This window comes from Triturus cristatus, chromosome 1_1 (assembly GCF_964204655.1).
Source record: "Triturus cristatus chromosome 1_1, aTriCri1.1, whole genome shotgun sequence".
Classification (NCBI taxonomy): domain Eukaryota; kingdom Metazoa; phylum Chordata; class Amphibia; order Caudata; family Salamandridae; genus Triturus; species Triturus cristatus.
In genome coordinates, this window is record NC_140579.1 from 994,846,264 (window position 1) to 994,860,298 (window position 14,035).

Genomic DNA, 14,035 nt, shown 5'->3' on the forward strand with positions numbered 1-14,035 from the left:
AAGGCAGCCGAGGGCCCGGGCGCTGGGGAAGGTGGTCCACCGGGGGCCCGGGGGAGCCAGGCCCGGTGCTGGAGCTCCGTCCCAGGGTGCGGGAGCCCCCCGTCACGCAAGCCAGCCGAGGGTCCAGGCGCTGGAGACAGGGGTCCACCGGGGCCCGGGGAGGCTCTCCCCGGCCTGGCTGCTTTCAGAAGCAGGGACCGGGCCGGTGAGCAGGGGTAGCTGGCTTTATCTGCTACGCTGGCGGAGCGGAATTTTCCACCCACCCCTACTTATAAGGCACTCCAGAATCCAATTCTATATGTACCTAAGGTACATTGAAACCATTTTAGAGAGGAAGCAGCTAGGCTGTGATCCTGATTAGCAGGGCCACAGCCAGACTAAGGTCGAAAACCAGTGAAACACCAGAAAAAAGTGGGGGTACCCATGTGAAACAGATCCTACTCTCCTACAGCATTGACAAGCCAATATGCCTCATCTATGCAAGAATTTGGCTTTGCCAATGTATTTTAGCCATGCTGTACACCAGTGTGGTAGCAGCTCAGCATGGCTAAAAAAAAAAGTTTGTGGTGTAGAGGAGTGACGCAGAGTATCGCAGAGTGGGATAGCAAAGAGTGGAGTAGTGTTGTAGAGAGGAGTGGCATAGATGGTCGTGTATTGGAGTGGCATAGAGTGGAGTTGCTTGGAGTGGCGTACAATAGTGGCCTGCAGTGGAGTGGCGTAGAGTGACTGGTGTAGAGTGTAGTGTTGCAGAGTACAGTGGCATAAAGTGCAGTGGTGTAGATTAGTGTAGAGGCGTAAATTAGTGCTGTGGCGCAGAATACACTAAATCACAGTACAATGGTGGCGTAGTGTTACAGAGTATAGCGGTGTAAATTAGAGTGGTGCAGATTATAGAAGAATCAAGTGGAGTGGCTTAAAGTACAATGGTGTAGAGAAGAGTGGCAGTGTGCATTGGCATAATGTGCAGTAGTGCAAAGTAAAGTGGAATAGATATCAGTGGCACGGAGTGATGCAGAGTAGATGGTTTCAGATTAGAGTGAAGCGGCATAGAGGAGTGCATTGGTGGAGGGTAAAGCGGTAAGGAGAGCAGAGTGGTGTACAGTGGATTGGTTTAGTGTGAAGGGCGTAGAATGGAGTGGTACAGAGTAGTGTGTGTTGGTGTAGAGTGCAGTGGCAGAGTGCATAGCAATAGAGTAGAGTAGCACACTGCCATTACAGACAACATATTCACTTGAAATTACCTTTATATTTGCAGACAGTTTGGTTAATAAAACTATACAGTGCACAAATGATAATGTGAAGCAATGGCAGAACAGTGAATTGATTTTGCTATTGAAGCATGTGTTTCCAACACACTTCAGAATTAACAAAAAACGTGCTTCCTTTGTGCTTTCCTAATTCTGATAGAATGTGAGCTACAAAGCCAATGGTAAACAGACAAAATGCATTCCCATGGCTTTCTGAAAGTCCAAGATGTCTAACAAACTAGGCTTTGACCAGAAAAGGAGAGTGAAATACCTTCTAGCAGGCACTCACAGCAGCAATAGCAAGAAGAAGCTCAGATCAGCCTCTAAAATTTGTTGGTCATCCAAATAACATGCTGTTCTAGCAAGCTATAGCACCACATGCCCACTGCAGAGGTCTGCTGAATAAAGCTTCTGGCTTACACGCAGGAGAGAACACAGGCCATCAATATCCTCGAAAGGGAGAACGATGGGTCCAGCAGCACCCCGGTAGACAACAGAAGCATGGCCCCGCAGTGACCTTGCCGCACCCGCAGGAGAGAACCATGTGTGATGGTGCCCAGGGGAAGAAAGCATCTGACCTTGCACCAGCCAGAGCACAGCACGAGCACCAACCCTCACAGGCATCCCCAGAGAACCAGGCCCGGCAGTGATGAGAAAAGAGCCCTGAAGTAAGAAGCATTTGCAATGCAATAGGTCTTGCATTTACGAGAGTTTGAGCCATTTGCATTGTAAATGACAATGCCTTTTATTTATGTGGCGTTTTTAAAACAGGTAAATAAAAGGTATTGTCATTTACAAGGCCAATAGCTCAAACTCTCTCAAATGAGACCCATTTCATTGTAAATGTGTTTGACGCCTGTGCTATAAAGATTTTTTTTATTTTAAGCGTTAGGAGAGTGTGTAGGACAGAGCTATTTGAGAAAATAGTGCTCCGAGGCTGTAATTGAAGCCTACCAAGTAACAACACGCCTAACAGGGGGTGTCATCATTGGAGGTTACAAAATGAGACAATGCGGTAATAAGGAGGGACTACAAAGCCTATGGACTAATGAAAAGCCAGTTTACATTGACACAAGCCAATGAAAAATGTGGGCAGAGCTTCAAGTCCATACCCGAATACAGCATGCCATCTGAAATGTGGACATTTCACTTCGCGCCAGACACACCAGTAAAAAGTGTGACAAAATTAGCAGCATGGGTGAATGACAGTAGAAGTATGTGCTCAACAGAATACACTTAGTGGCAATATCCTTGCGTACAACACGCAGTGCTCTGCATAATTGTGAGCTTCCATCTAAACAGTACTAGACTAGTGCGTCCCAGAGGGACAGCTCCAAGATGGCTCGCTCTATGTAAACAGGAAAATAATGGGCGTTACATCTTAAACCAAACATCTTACACCATGCTGTGGTTTCAACACATGGGCTGGGTGCAGGGATCAGCCGCACACTCACGTTCCCATACGACTTGAGAATGCGATGCTTGTATGCAGTTTCAGCGCCCACGTTTGAACTCTAGCAGTAGTAGCGCGCTAGTGATTGCACCGAAACAAAAAGCCCCCAATCCAGTGGCCTCTGAGGCGCTCTTCAAGTCCAGAGTTACTGACTGTAGTTTGTAATACGCACTAAACACTACTGGGCAAATACGCACTGCTTAAACGGGTGTGCAACAATAAACTCATGGAAACACAGTAATATTAAAAATAGTATGGTACAAAAATAATTTTATTAAAACAAACTGAAAAACGATTGTTAGTTGCAGTTTAGTTACGAACATCCCACATCAGTTTGCTGACGTTTACCAACTAATGTTTAACAGAAGGACTTTAACTCGGGGGATGGGACAAACAGTCTGTTCTCGCCTATTTTTCAACACAACACAAACGGTTGCTGCAAACATTTTAGATGTTCAGTGCAAAGTGATTTCAGACAACAGGGAGTGACTGGACAAGGTTACAAATGAGCGCACCAGCGATTCCCCAGCTAACTGGTAATTCATACTGCAAGTAATACATTGGATTGGACTCGTAATACGCGTGGCTCTTAGGACCCAGCTCGTCAAAACGTCCAAGGGTTAATTAATGCAATACATCTAGTTATACTGGCATGTAACAGTCCGAAGTCAAGTCTGCAGCGAACTCGCATCGTAAAGTGCTGGCACTTGGAGACACCAGTGGACAGGACCAAGCACCCACAAAGTGACAGGTTCAGAGAGGAATCAACAAGCCATGGAAAAGTTCACAGTACTGAGGAACACTTCCCTGCTGAAGACAGGTCAGCAGACATAACAAATAAATACCTTTCCATAAGTCACAATCTGAGAATAAATATTTGTAAAAAAATAAAATTAGAGCTAATCTTGCTAGAACACACCAGCTTTGCTATATTATATACAAGAAGTTTATCCTCCGTCGATTCCAGCCGTTATCCCACTCTTTATTTCGAAATCAGTCCATCCCCCCACTTTTAGAATTGTGAGCACTAAGTGAGGAAGCTCCATGTACCTTGGTCCGGTTAAAGTCCAAGCAGACAGCGCTCTTCACCGCCTTTCTGTTATTATCCGAAAATATTACCAGCACAAGCATAACACAAGTAAATCAGCAAAGGATGAAGGCCACGAAGAAAGAGCTGGTCATGGTTGCCACGAAGCTGCTTCCAGGGTGAAAACGTAGTCTTTACCGCTAAACTCTCCCTAGGTACACACTCTGGGGCAGCAAGGAAGGCTCCGCTAATGCTGGCAGTGAGGAAGACGCTTGCAGCGTTGAGTTTATCAGAGGCGTGAGATGCAACCCAACTCCTGATTCAGACTGTTCCCAGGACCTCCAGGGAGAGCGGCGTTCATGTGCTGCTTTCTTTGCTCATGATGTGTAGGTGAATCTCGTCCATTTTCTGTGGAAGGATAGCATCCCCCCAACCACGAATGGTTCAGAATGTCCTCAAATGTAGGCCTGTCAGATGGCCGAGGGGCCAGACACGACACAATGAGGTGCTGGCACTCTAGGATGGGGGAGAGGGGGAACAGAAAAGTGAGAATTCAGAAGACAGGTTTGTATTGCAGACACTACTTCTTCCCATGTCAACGTGTTTAAGATGCAAGGCACTACGCCCAGCCCGCGTTCCAAGTCTACTAGCGGCAATTTACATGATTGTGCTCCGTTTGCACAAAGGGGCCACTAAATTAAAAATAAACTCGGGGCACAATTGACTTCTCTAATAAGGAGTGAAGGACTGCTAAGTAAGGGCCGAACATAATGTATTTGTTTCACAACATGTTTACCACCACTTTTTACCTGTCGAGATTTTCCGCCGGAAAGACACCTGTCCTCGAAGAATCTCTTCGTCGCTTTCAAACGGAATGTCTCCCGACACCATGTCATACAGCAGCACGCCCAAGGACCAAACTGTTGCAGACCGCCCGTGGTATCTGTGTAACCGGATCCATTCCGGAGGGCTGTAAACCCTGGTACCTGAAGAGAAAACAAAGAATTACTAATAAAATCGAGGGAGCGCACCAGCTGCCACGATGCACTGAAAGGAAAATAATTCAGATCCTATTAGAGGCGCTTTGGCACAGCAGGCAAAGATTTCAGATCAAATGCGATTTGCCAGTCTATTCTTGACTGGTGCTGAGAACAAGGAGACTGGGCCATACAATCACGTGGCTTTGTTTACGAACTTTGAGTTGTAAAGAAGACCATAAATTTCCACTAGATGGCAGCAAAAGCACACAATAAAACTGCGCAACGAAAGAACTATCAAACAGCAAAACTACCATTGGGAGAGGGAAACGGCTGCCCAAAATCTGCTAACTTTAACAGTGTTTGCAATCTTCTAATGCGATAATCTTAATTCAGTTTTCACCATCACTAGCAACAAAGTCAAGTGGCAGATCAGAGCAGCATTGCATAGGGCATATGTTGCCACCCTACACACGGATAATCATACAGAAGTAACCAAAACCAGCCAGAGTATATTTCTAGTGGCCTGCGTACCCCACCAACCCCCTACCCACATAGTTTAGCGCACCAGCAAGTCGAAGGGAAGGAAGATTTCACAGTGCACCCGCTTGTTCCTCGGAGAAGCACTCACCGTCGAAGTCCGTGTACACGGTGTCCTTGAGCAGCGCTCCGGAGCCGAAGTCGATAAGCTTCAGCTCTGCTGTCCTCAGGTTGACGAGGATGTTCTCGTCCTTGATGTCTCGGTGCACCACCCCGCAGCTGTGGCAGTGGCGGACCGCGTCCAGGACCTGGCGGAAGAAGCAGCGGGAAAGAGGCTCAGGGAGAGCCCCCTTCTCGGTAATGAAGTCAAACAGGTCCTGCACAGGCTCGGGCCGCTCCATCACCAGCACGAAGCGGTCTGGTTTCTCGTACCAATCTAGGAGACGCACGACCCCTCGGGATCCGGCGCCAGCACACACCTTCTTCATCAGCAAGATCTCCATGGGGACGCGGGAGCCGCCGGGCTGTGGGGCGGGCGAGAGACACGTCAGAAAGCCGCAAAGCACCCGGAGGGGTGATCGTTCGTGATCAACAAAAACATACTCACCAGCTCTCCCCAGTAGGATATTTTCTCCCTGGTAACGTGCTTAACCGCAACCTAGAATTGAAAAAAGTAAACTCGTAACACACAATGGAAAAGCATCCCAAAATACAATCAAGATCTTGGCAGTACGTGTAAAGCCGAATGAACATGAACCGAATTTTTACATTAAACAAATACCCACTGTGCAGACAGCCCAAAAAGCAGGCTACGATGGAACGCTACATTAGCAAGTACATTAGGGAGTGCGAAGGCTGGCTAATGAGGCATTCCCCAATTCATCGACCTCTTCAAAGAAGCACACATGTAACTGCAGTGATTGTGCCTGCAATTGACCTGCTTCCCGATCAGTGACTTAATTAATGTGTGCGCAAGACTCGTGATCCAAGTCGCTATTCTAATGTTAAAAGATTACTCACCGGAGCGTTGTCCAAAACGCGGACCCCAGAATACACAGTGCCGTAGCCGCCGCTCCCCAGAGGGGCTCCCATTAGGTACAGCTTCTCAACGGGCTCCTTCTCTTTCACTGGAAAGAACAAAAGAGGCAGCTTAGAAGATGAAACGAAGAGACGAGACCGTTCTAGACAACAGGATGTGTAATGACTAACTGACGCGTTATTATAACAGAGGCACCACCCATCCAAGCAGAAGGATACTCTCACAGGGGGAATCCGTTCCTTTACTGGAGTTGATGGAGCAGGTAGTGCAAAATTTTGCATACCTCCTCTATTCTTGCATGAAAATACTAATTATATAATCTATTAACAATAATATTATAAAACGAGTGTTGCATGTATACTAATCAACATTATTAAAACAAACTACACATGGGATTTGCTATTTGCATGGCTAAATAACTCTTGTAACTAAAATCTGTACGCATATTAATGAGTAGTATATGTGATAATAGAATATTGCATGATATATGTTGCTTTGTGATGTTGCATCATCGAGGAGGACCGAAAAAGGTGAATTTAATGGCTTTGAATGTCGCTATATGCTAGATAAATACAAGCACATAGAGGGAATAGTAAGGGGTTAACATTAGAGTCACCATTTCTATGTATTAATTATATTTTTGTGTTTGTTTCGCTTAAGTTGACATCTGGGCCTAATCCAATATGGCAGCTGACATCGCATGCAGAAGAGGCCACTGTCTCGTGAGGCGCGGAGTGAACTGCGCAAGTGCGAACAGTATCCTGAACCTCTTAGCGACCTTTGCTCATCATGTTCCCGGTCAAGGATATGAATTGGGTGGTTCGCCAAGATAGGGGAACAATCAGCCTTACAGTAAACCGGAACAAGTCGACACTTTGGCTGACAAGTGACCTCACCCTTCGAACTGTACTGGGAATAAGAATCAGGCGATCCCAACCAGCCAATCACGACTTTCCTAAGCCTAAAAACTCATCTTCTTTAACATGAAATCATTATAAAAAAGGGTGGTATAATAGAGAGTAGTTATGTTCGTGACGCCTTTCCTGATGGTCCAGATGCTGGCTTAATGACTGCAAACTTTTTCCAAATCCACGGGCTATGATAGATGCTTGCACGATTTCTGGTCCTTTGATAAAATTGGGGACTGTAGCGTGCCGAGCAGAGGACTTTGACCTTTGGACTGCTTTATTCGGACAATTTGCAACAGACTCTGTTATGCAGAGCCAATGAATTACAGGATCCCAAATAGCCAGATTAGGTAAATATGATGTTCTGCGATTTACTTGAATTGATCTAGAAATTCTAAACTTTGACGAGACAAATGCAAATATAAATCAATATAAAAATTTAGATAAACAAGTATTGATTAACAAGAAATATGAGTTTGTGGTTTTTCATTAAAGGTAAATAAGGATTCTGAGTCTTAAATGTGTTTTAGCTGGTTCTAAAATCATCATCAACCAACCAAACTAATTGGTCCGTCGACCAAGTGGTTGGAGTGCCTTGATTTTTAGGATTAGGGATATATAGGCAACGGATGTTAATGTATATTTTGTAAAATAACTTCTCTCCCTATAGGTTATAAGGTGTTCCCCCACATGTCCAGCGCTTGAATTACTCATCTCTCCTGTGTGTGTAGACTCGTGAATGGTGACGTGTGCGAGTTGGGGTCATGGGCCCCACCAATGAATGCGTGTATGAATGAGTGTGCGTGACGACGGGTCTGCGACACAGGGAGGATATCAGTATATGTTGTTCCCCATTTTCCCAGTCTAGCGCTGGATCAGTTTTTCTGGTAGCAGTATGATGGTTTTATTGTTTTGGTGATTGCTTGTAAATTGCTTATTGATTGTGGATAAGTATTGGTTTATGTATTAACACTATGTTGAGTTGCGTCGAGTTCTATGTTTGTTTGACGGCTTCTGGGATTTAGGAAGTCGGAAGATTGTAACAATTCTGTAGTAGGGCAGAGGTAAGAGCTGCTCTCGGGAAAGACGGGATTGTTGTTGCCCTGTAGGTACACGGGGAAAACGTGTGACGATTGAAGTTGCACAACGCATTGTCGGAGTTCGATTTAGTAACATTGTCGTGTGTTGCCACTAGGGACATTTTCTGTATGAGAGAAATGTATGATAGCGAAGGTCACCTGTGAAATTTTGGTCCTAGGTACCAGGAGTCCAAAAGGCACTCTGATTACGCTCATCACTGGAAAGGTAATAGGTGTTCCTCAGGTTAATTGTGAAACTCTGGTTTTATTTCTCAGGAGCAGAGCGTCTCCAACTAGGTGTCTTAATTCTAGAGAAACAGTTAGCTAATGCTTGCTCTCGGGAAAGACTGAATTCTTGTGGGAAAGGTCATTAACTATACTTTTGTTAGCGAAACAGATAATGGTGGCGTTTTTATGTTGTTACTAACAAATTTGTAAGTCAGAAAGAACGTAAGAAGGTTTGCAGATAAATTTTGTAAAGGAGGGGTCAGCAGAAGCAGGAGTAGCGAGAAAAGCTGACGTCAGAAAGACCACGCTGGGATTGGCCAGTCAATAAGAGACGTAGATGCTCCTGATTGGTGTGTTAGTGTGAGTCGCACTGGGATTGGAGAATAGCAGGAGTGACGTAGACGCTCCAGATTGGTGCGTTAGTGCAAGTCGCGCTACGATTGGTTAAAACAAAAGAATAAAAAGAATAGTCATAGGGAAAATCTAGCAATACACTGAAGACAAAATGTTGTATTACGATCCACCAGAAAAAGTCCTGGTTCAGAAAAATTAAGAGCGTATGTAAAAAGGACAAACAGATTTTGACTAGAGAGGGACAATTGCTTCCCCCACCAAAATCGCCCGCATCCTATATGGTTGCGAAATACGGTTATCATACTTGTATTTGGTTGGACAATTGGGCAAAGTACACAAAAGATCGAGTTTTAGCTTTTCCAGAACATGGTTCGTTCAATTTAGCGGTCTTGAGAAATTTGAGAGAGAGAATGATGAATCTAGAACCGAGACCTAGACCAACACAGTTTGAAGCATTCACAGAATGGGAAGGGGAGATGCACGACAGAGGAGTGGCGGAAGGTACAAATTATATGTTTGGTAGATCGTATGGACAGGAGAATCATGGCAGAATGAAAAATTTCCTAGCTAACGTAACGGAAATTTTCAATTCTATCAAGGACTCGGAGGAGAGGATTAGGCTATCCCTTCTTCACTTTATTGATAGCAGCCATTCAAAGTCAAAACAAACTACAATTCCCATGAACCATAGGGAATAAACATTAAAATCATAGAGTGTCCACAGATAGAGTGTCCTCTTCAATGCACCAATCAGGAGTCCCCATAGTCTTGACAGTTCTTGGTTTGTGACCACCCTTCCTCTTTCGTCGCTCAGTCAGCCAATAAATTCACATCAGGAGTCTTGTTTGCTCGAGTCCCCTGGAAAATAAAGAAGGCGTAAGCGACAGTAATGGCTAAGGATTAGCCCTACAGAGGAAAGTGACAAAGCATATACGAGAACAGAATACCAGATTGTCACGTAAACACTTTACTTACCCCAGTACGAGGAAGGGAAGACAACGAAGATGTACCCTGGGTGGGATAATCCTCGCCTCCGAGTCCTTAATAGAATTGAAACTTTCCGTTACGTTAGCTAGGAAATGTTTCATTCTATGTCAGGACCGGAGGCGAGGATTATGCTCGTTCAAAGCTTGCTCACAACCAGATGAGCAATGTGAATAACCGGTTTGAAATAAAACCGCTTGAAGGTTGAGCGAGGACCAATCCGCTGCATTGAGGATGTCCTCCAGACGAGCTCCAGGGTAAAGGCCTTGGAGGCCATAGCTCCTCCTGTAGAATGAGCACCAAAAACTCGCAAATCTATGCCTGCTTCCTGCATAATCCAACAAATCCAACGTGAAATCGTGGGAGAAGAAACCGCTTTATGAGGCTTCTTGAGCGCAATAAGCAACTGGCGTTCCCCAGGGGGTCTCAACTCCTCCGTCATCTCCTCGTAGGCCTTGAGACAGGCCACAACACAGAGTTTGGGAGAGTCAGGGAAAGCAGGGTAGGAGACAGTAGTAGTCCCACACTTGGTGCGCCTACGAACGGTGAATGTGACACCGGTGGGAGAAAAGATCCCCTACCGGAGACATCCAAAGCTCTGACATCAGAGACCCGTCTGCAAGAAATCAGGCACAGAAGCATGGCCATCTTAGCCGAAAGCTCTTTCCTGGACAGGAACCTATTCGGTGACAAGACTGAAATAGGTTCAACACTCTGTTAACATCCCATAACTGGGAATACTGGGGTTCCGGGGGAAGGGACAGGCATATACCCCGGAGGAGTCGACAAGCCAAGGGATGCTCCCCGACAGGCGTACCATCAACTAAAGCATGACCAGCAGAAATGGCTGACCTGAAGGTGTTGATGGTTCTATACGCGAGACCATCCTCTGCTAGGGAGGCCAAAAAATTCAAGATGGCGGTCACATCTGCTGCCACAGGATTGAAATTCCGTCGCAGACACCAACGACACCACCGTCTCCATGTGGAGCGAAACCGCTTGAGAGTGCTGTCTGCCCAGGCCTTGGACAGGAAAGTCTCAGCCGCTCCCGAAAGCCCCGGGACTGTCCATTGTCCCCTGTAATCCGCCACGCCATTAGCGTCAGGGAGCCCTGTTCGATCAATGGGTGAGGACGTTCGTCCAGACTCAGAAGAAGAGCAGGAAACTGGGGGGGGGGGGGGGGGGGGGGGTAAGAGTAGGATCGGAGAATCCCAGGAAAGTTCCAGTAGAACCGGAAACCAGACTTGAGACCTCCAAATCGGCGAGATTAGGACAATGGACGCTCCCTGTCAGCGAACATGGGCCGAAACCCGGGTTATCATTGCGAACGGGGGAAAGGCGTAGCCCGCTTCGTTCCTCCAATCCTGAAGGAAAGCATCCGTCTGTTCCGCTAGAGGGTCCGGCCTCCAACTGTAAAACCGGGGAAGCTGGAAATCCAGGCGGGAGGCGAATTGATCGATCGAGAAAGGACCCCAAAGGCTCTGAAGATCTGCAAACACCCCTGGGTGGAGCTTCCAGAGACTCAGATCGTGAAAGTGGCGTGAATGAAAGTCCGCCACCTGGTTGTCCTGGCCGGGCAGATATTCTGCCGTGACCGAGATCTGACAATCCAGGCAATACTGCCAGAGATTCGCCGCCAAGTCAGAAAGCGCTCGCGAGCGAGTGCCGCAAAGATGATTGATATATCGGACTGCAGAGATATTGTCCATTTTGAGAAGGACGCAGGAACGAACCGACTCATTGGTCCAACACTTGATGGCGAATGAACCCGCCAAAAGCTCCAGACAGTTGATGTGCAACCGCTGTTCCGACGGAGACCAGACACCCCCCGTGGTGAAGTCGTCACACCTCGCACCCCATCCTGATCTGCTCGCGTCCGACTCTATAATTATAATCGGGCGCGGAACCAAAGATGGCCCGCCCATTCCAGGCTTCCATGTGGGATAGCCACCATTGCAGTTCCTCCCTGGTTTCTGTTGTCAGGGCCACCTTGAATGAATAAGGGCGACCTCTGCGGAGATGTTCCGCCTTGAGGCGTTGTAAAGCTCTGTAATGGAGCGGCCCGGGAAAGATGGCCTGAATGGAGGCAGACAGAAGCCCACCTATCAGAGCCAATTGTCGGAGGGAGATCCGAGCTAGCGTTAAAGCTCTCCGAAGTTCGTGGCGAATCTTCCGTCAGTTTGCGCGCAGGAAGGCTGAGGTTGGACTCCGAGTCATTCAGAAAACCGAGCAAAACTACTCTTTGAGAGAGCACCAGAGTAGATTTGTATTCGTTTATCACAAACCCCAGATTCTGGAGAAGATCTACCACTGTTTGCAGATGTCGAGACAGGGTGCTTGGATCCTGCGCCATCAGCAGAATGTCCTCTATAGACAAGGAGTCTCAAGCCGGACGCTCGCAGACGTTCCACTGCCGGCCTCAAGACCCTGGTGAAACACCAGGGAGCGGAGGACAGACAGAAAGGAAGTGTGGTGAACTCTTAGGTTTTGCTGCGCCACTGAAACTGAAGTAACCTCGATGAGGAGGGAAGACGGGCACCGTTAAATAAAGCGTCTTGAGATCGAGGCGCGCCAACCAGTCCCCTGGACGCAGGATGTCTCGAAGGAGGTGGATCCCCTCCATTTTGAAGTGGCGGTAAACCAACCACTCGTTGAACTCCCGCAAGTTGATAACCGGGCGTTGACCCCCCCCATCCACTTGGTCTACAAGAAAGAGGTTGCTGATAAACCCTCTTGGATGCAACACGGCTTCTTCTATCATGCCTTTGGACAGAAGGGCATGGATCTCCTGGTCGATCAAACCCACGTCTACTGCTAAAAAAAAAGTGGTCTGGGAGGCACTTCCTGCACTGGGGTTCCCTGGAACTCGATATGAAAACCCCTTAGTGTCTGAAGAACCCAAGCGTCCCCCGTGATAGAAGTCCACATTGGGAAAAAATGCACCAGATGGCCCCCACTTTTAGAAGGGAAAAAGGGAGAACACTCACCGGAAGAAATGGCGCCGCCTCCTCCGCCGCCTCTGTTCTTGCCTCTTCTGCCCCTGGTGGGGTAGAAGTTTCCAAAGCGGCTTGATCTTGGTATTGTCCCTGGTTGGAGCCTTGTCCTCTGGTCTAGTTTGGACGGCCGGACAAGCGGCCCCTACCTCGTCCGGCCCCTCTGAAAACCAGAGGTCAAAATACTTTCCTGATGGAAACCTGAGCCCTATCCAGGGAGGTGAAGGTGTTAACGAACCTCCCTAGCTCTTTGATGAAGGGCTCACCAAAAAGGCCACCTTGAGCTACAGGACCCGCCTCAGTGTCTGCAAGGTCTCCGAGTTTGGGGTCTACTTTAATAAGGAGAGACCTGCGTCGTTCTGTGGAAAGCGCGCAGTTGGCGTTCCCAAGGAACACCACTACGCGCTGGGCCCATGAGGAGAGATGCTCCGGAAAGATTAACGAGCCCGAAACCTTGGCCTCCTCTGCCATGTCCAAAATTTTGGTAATCGGCCCCAAGATATCCAACAACTTATCTTGGCAGGCTCGCCAGGACCCGTCTATACCCTTTTTAAGGTCTTTAACAAATTTTTGCAGGAAGGTCGCCATTCTAGGGTTAATTTCGGGAGTTGCAGCCACTTTCCCATCTAAAGTAGGGCGGGGACACTCTGCCCTAAAGCAATTCCGAATGGCAGGCTCCAGCGGACGGCGAATCCTGCTGGCCACATACTGGGCGACTTTTTCAGAGGGGGCCCAGTCAGAGGAGCGCGGGTGTAAATCACCACCTGGGTCCAGCATGTCAGCACACAAGTTTGTGTCAGTCGCAGGAGGCTTGGCAGGGAGCCACAGGCGGGACCGCTCAGCAGAGGCATCCGCATCCCCTTGGTCATCGGGATCCCCGCCCGAGGAGGTAGAAGGTATTGGAGGAGGTATAGAAGCGGGGTTTGCAGGGGGTAATACAACTAGAAAGGAAAGCCTGCTTAAGGCGAGCAAAAGGGTCAGAACCCGCCCCCGCATCCCTAGCCCGTTTAGGCGGAGGGGAATGGTCATCCGAGATAGGATCGTGGTAGTCATACCAGAGGACTGCGCGGCCCTGGCCAGTTTTTCACTGGTTTGGTCAATTTTACGTGATAGTCTTTCCTCCAAATGAGTCATGGCCAATTTCACCGCTTTATGGATGGATTAGTCAACAGCATCATAAACATCTTCTCCCCAGGGAAGAGCCCCCAAGGGGTCCTCTTCCCACTGCTCATCATAGACTATGTTGCCGTGGGAGGCTTCCATAAT

General features: G+C 47.7%; 1 protein-coding gene across 1 annotated transcript; it reads right to left on the reverse strand.

Annotated features, from left to right (window-relative positions):
* Positions 1–3,029: 3,029 nt before the first annotated feature.
* On the reverse strand, positions 3,030–10,218 carry LOC146871434 (serine/threonine-protein kinase pim-1-like). The gene is given in 7 exon segments (XM_085647008.1): positions 3,030–4,156; positions 4,158–4,243; positions 4,537–4,713; positions 5,336–5,708; positions 5,792–5,842; positions 6,205–6,311; positions 10,128–10,218. Coding segments are annotated over 7 exon segments (957 nt in total). The 3' UTR covers positions 3,030–4,084.
* Between the last annotated feature and the right edge of the window lie 3,817 nt (positions 10,219–14,035).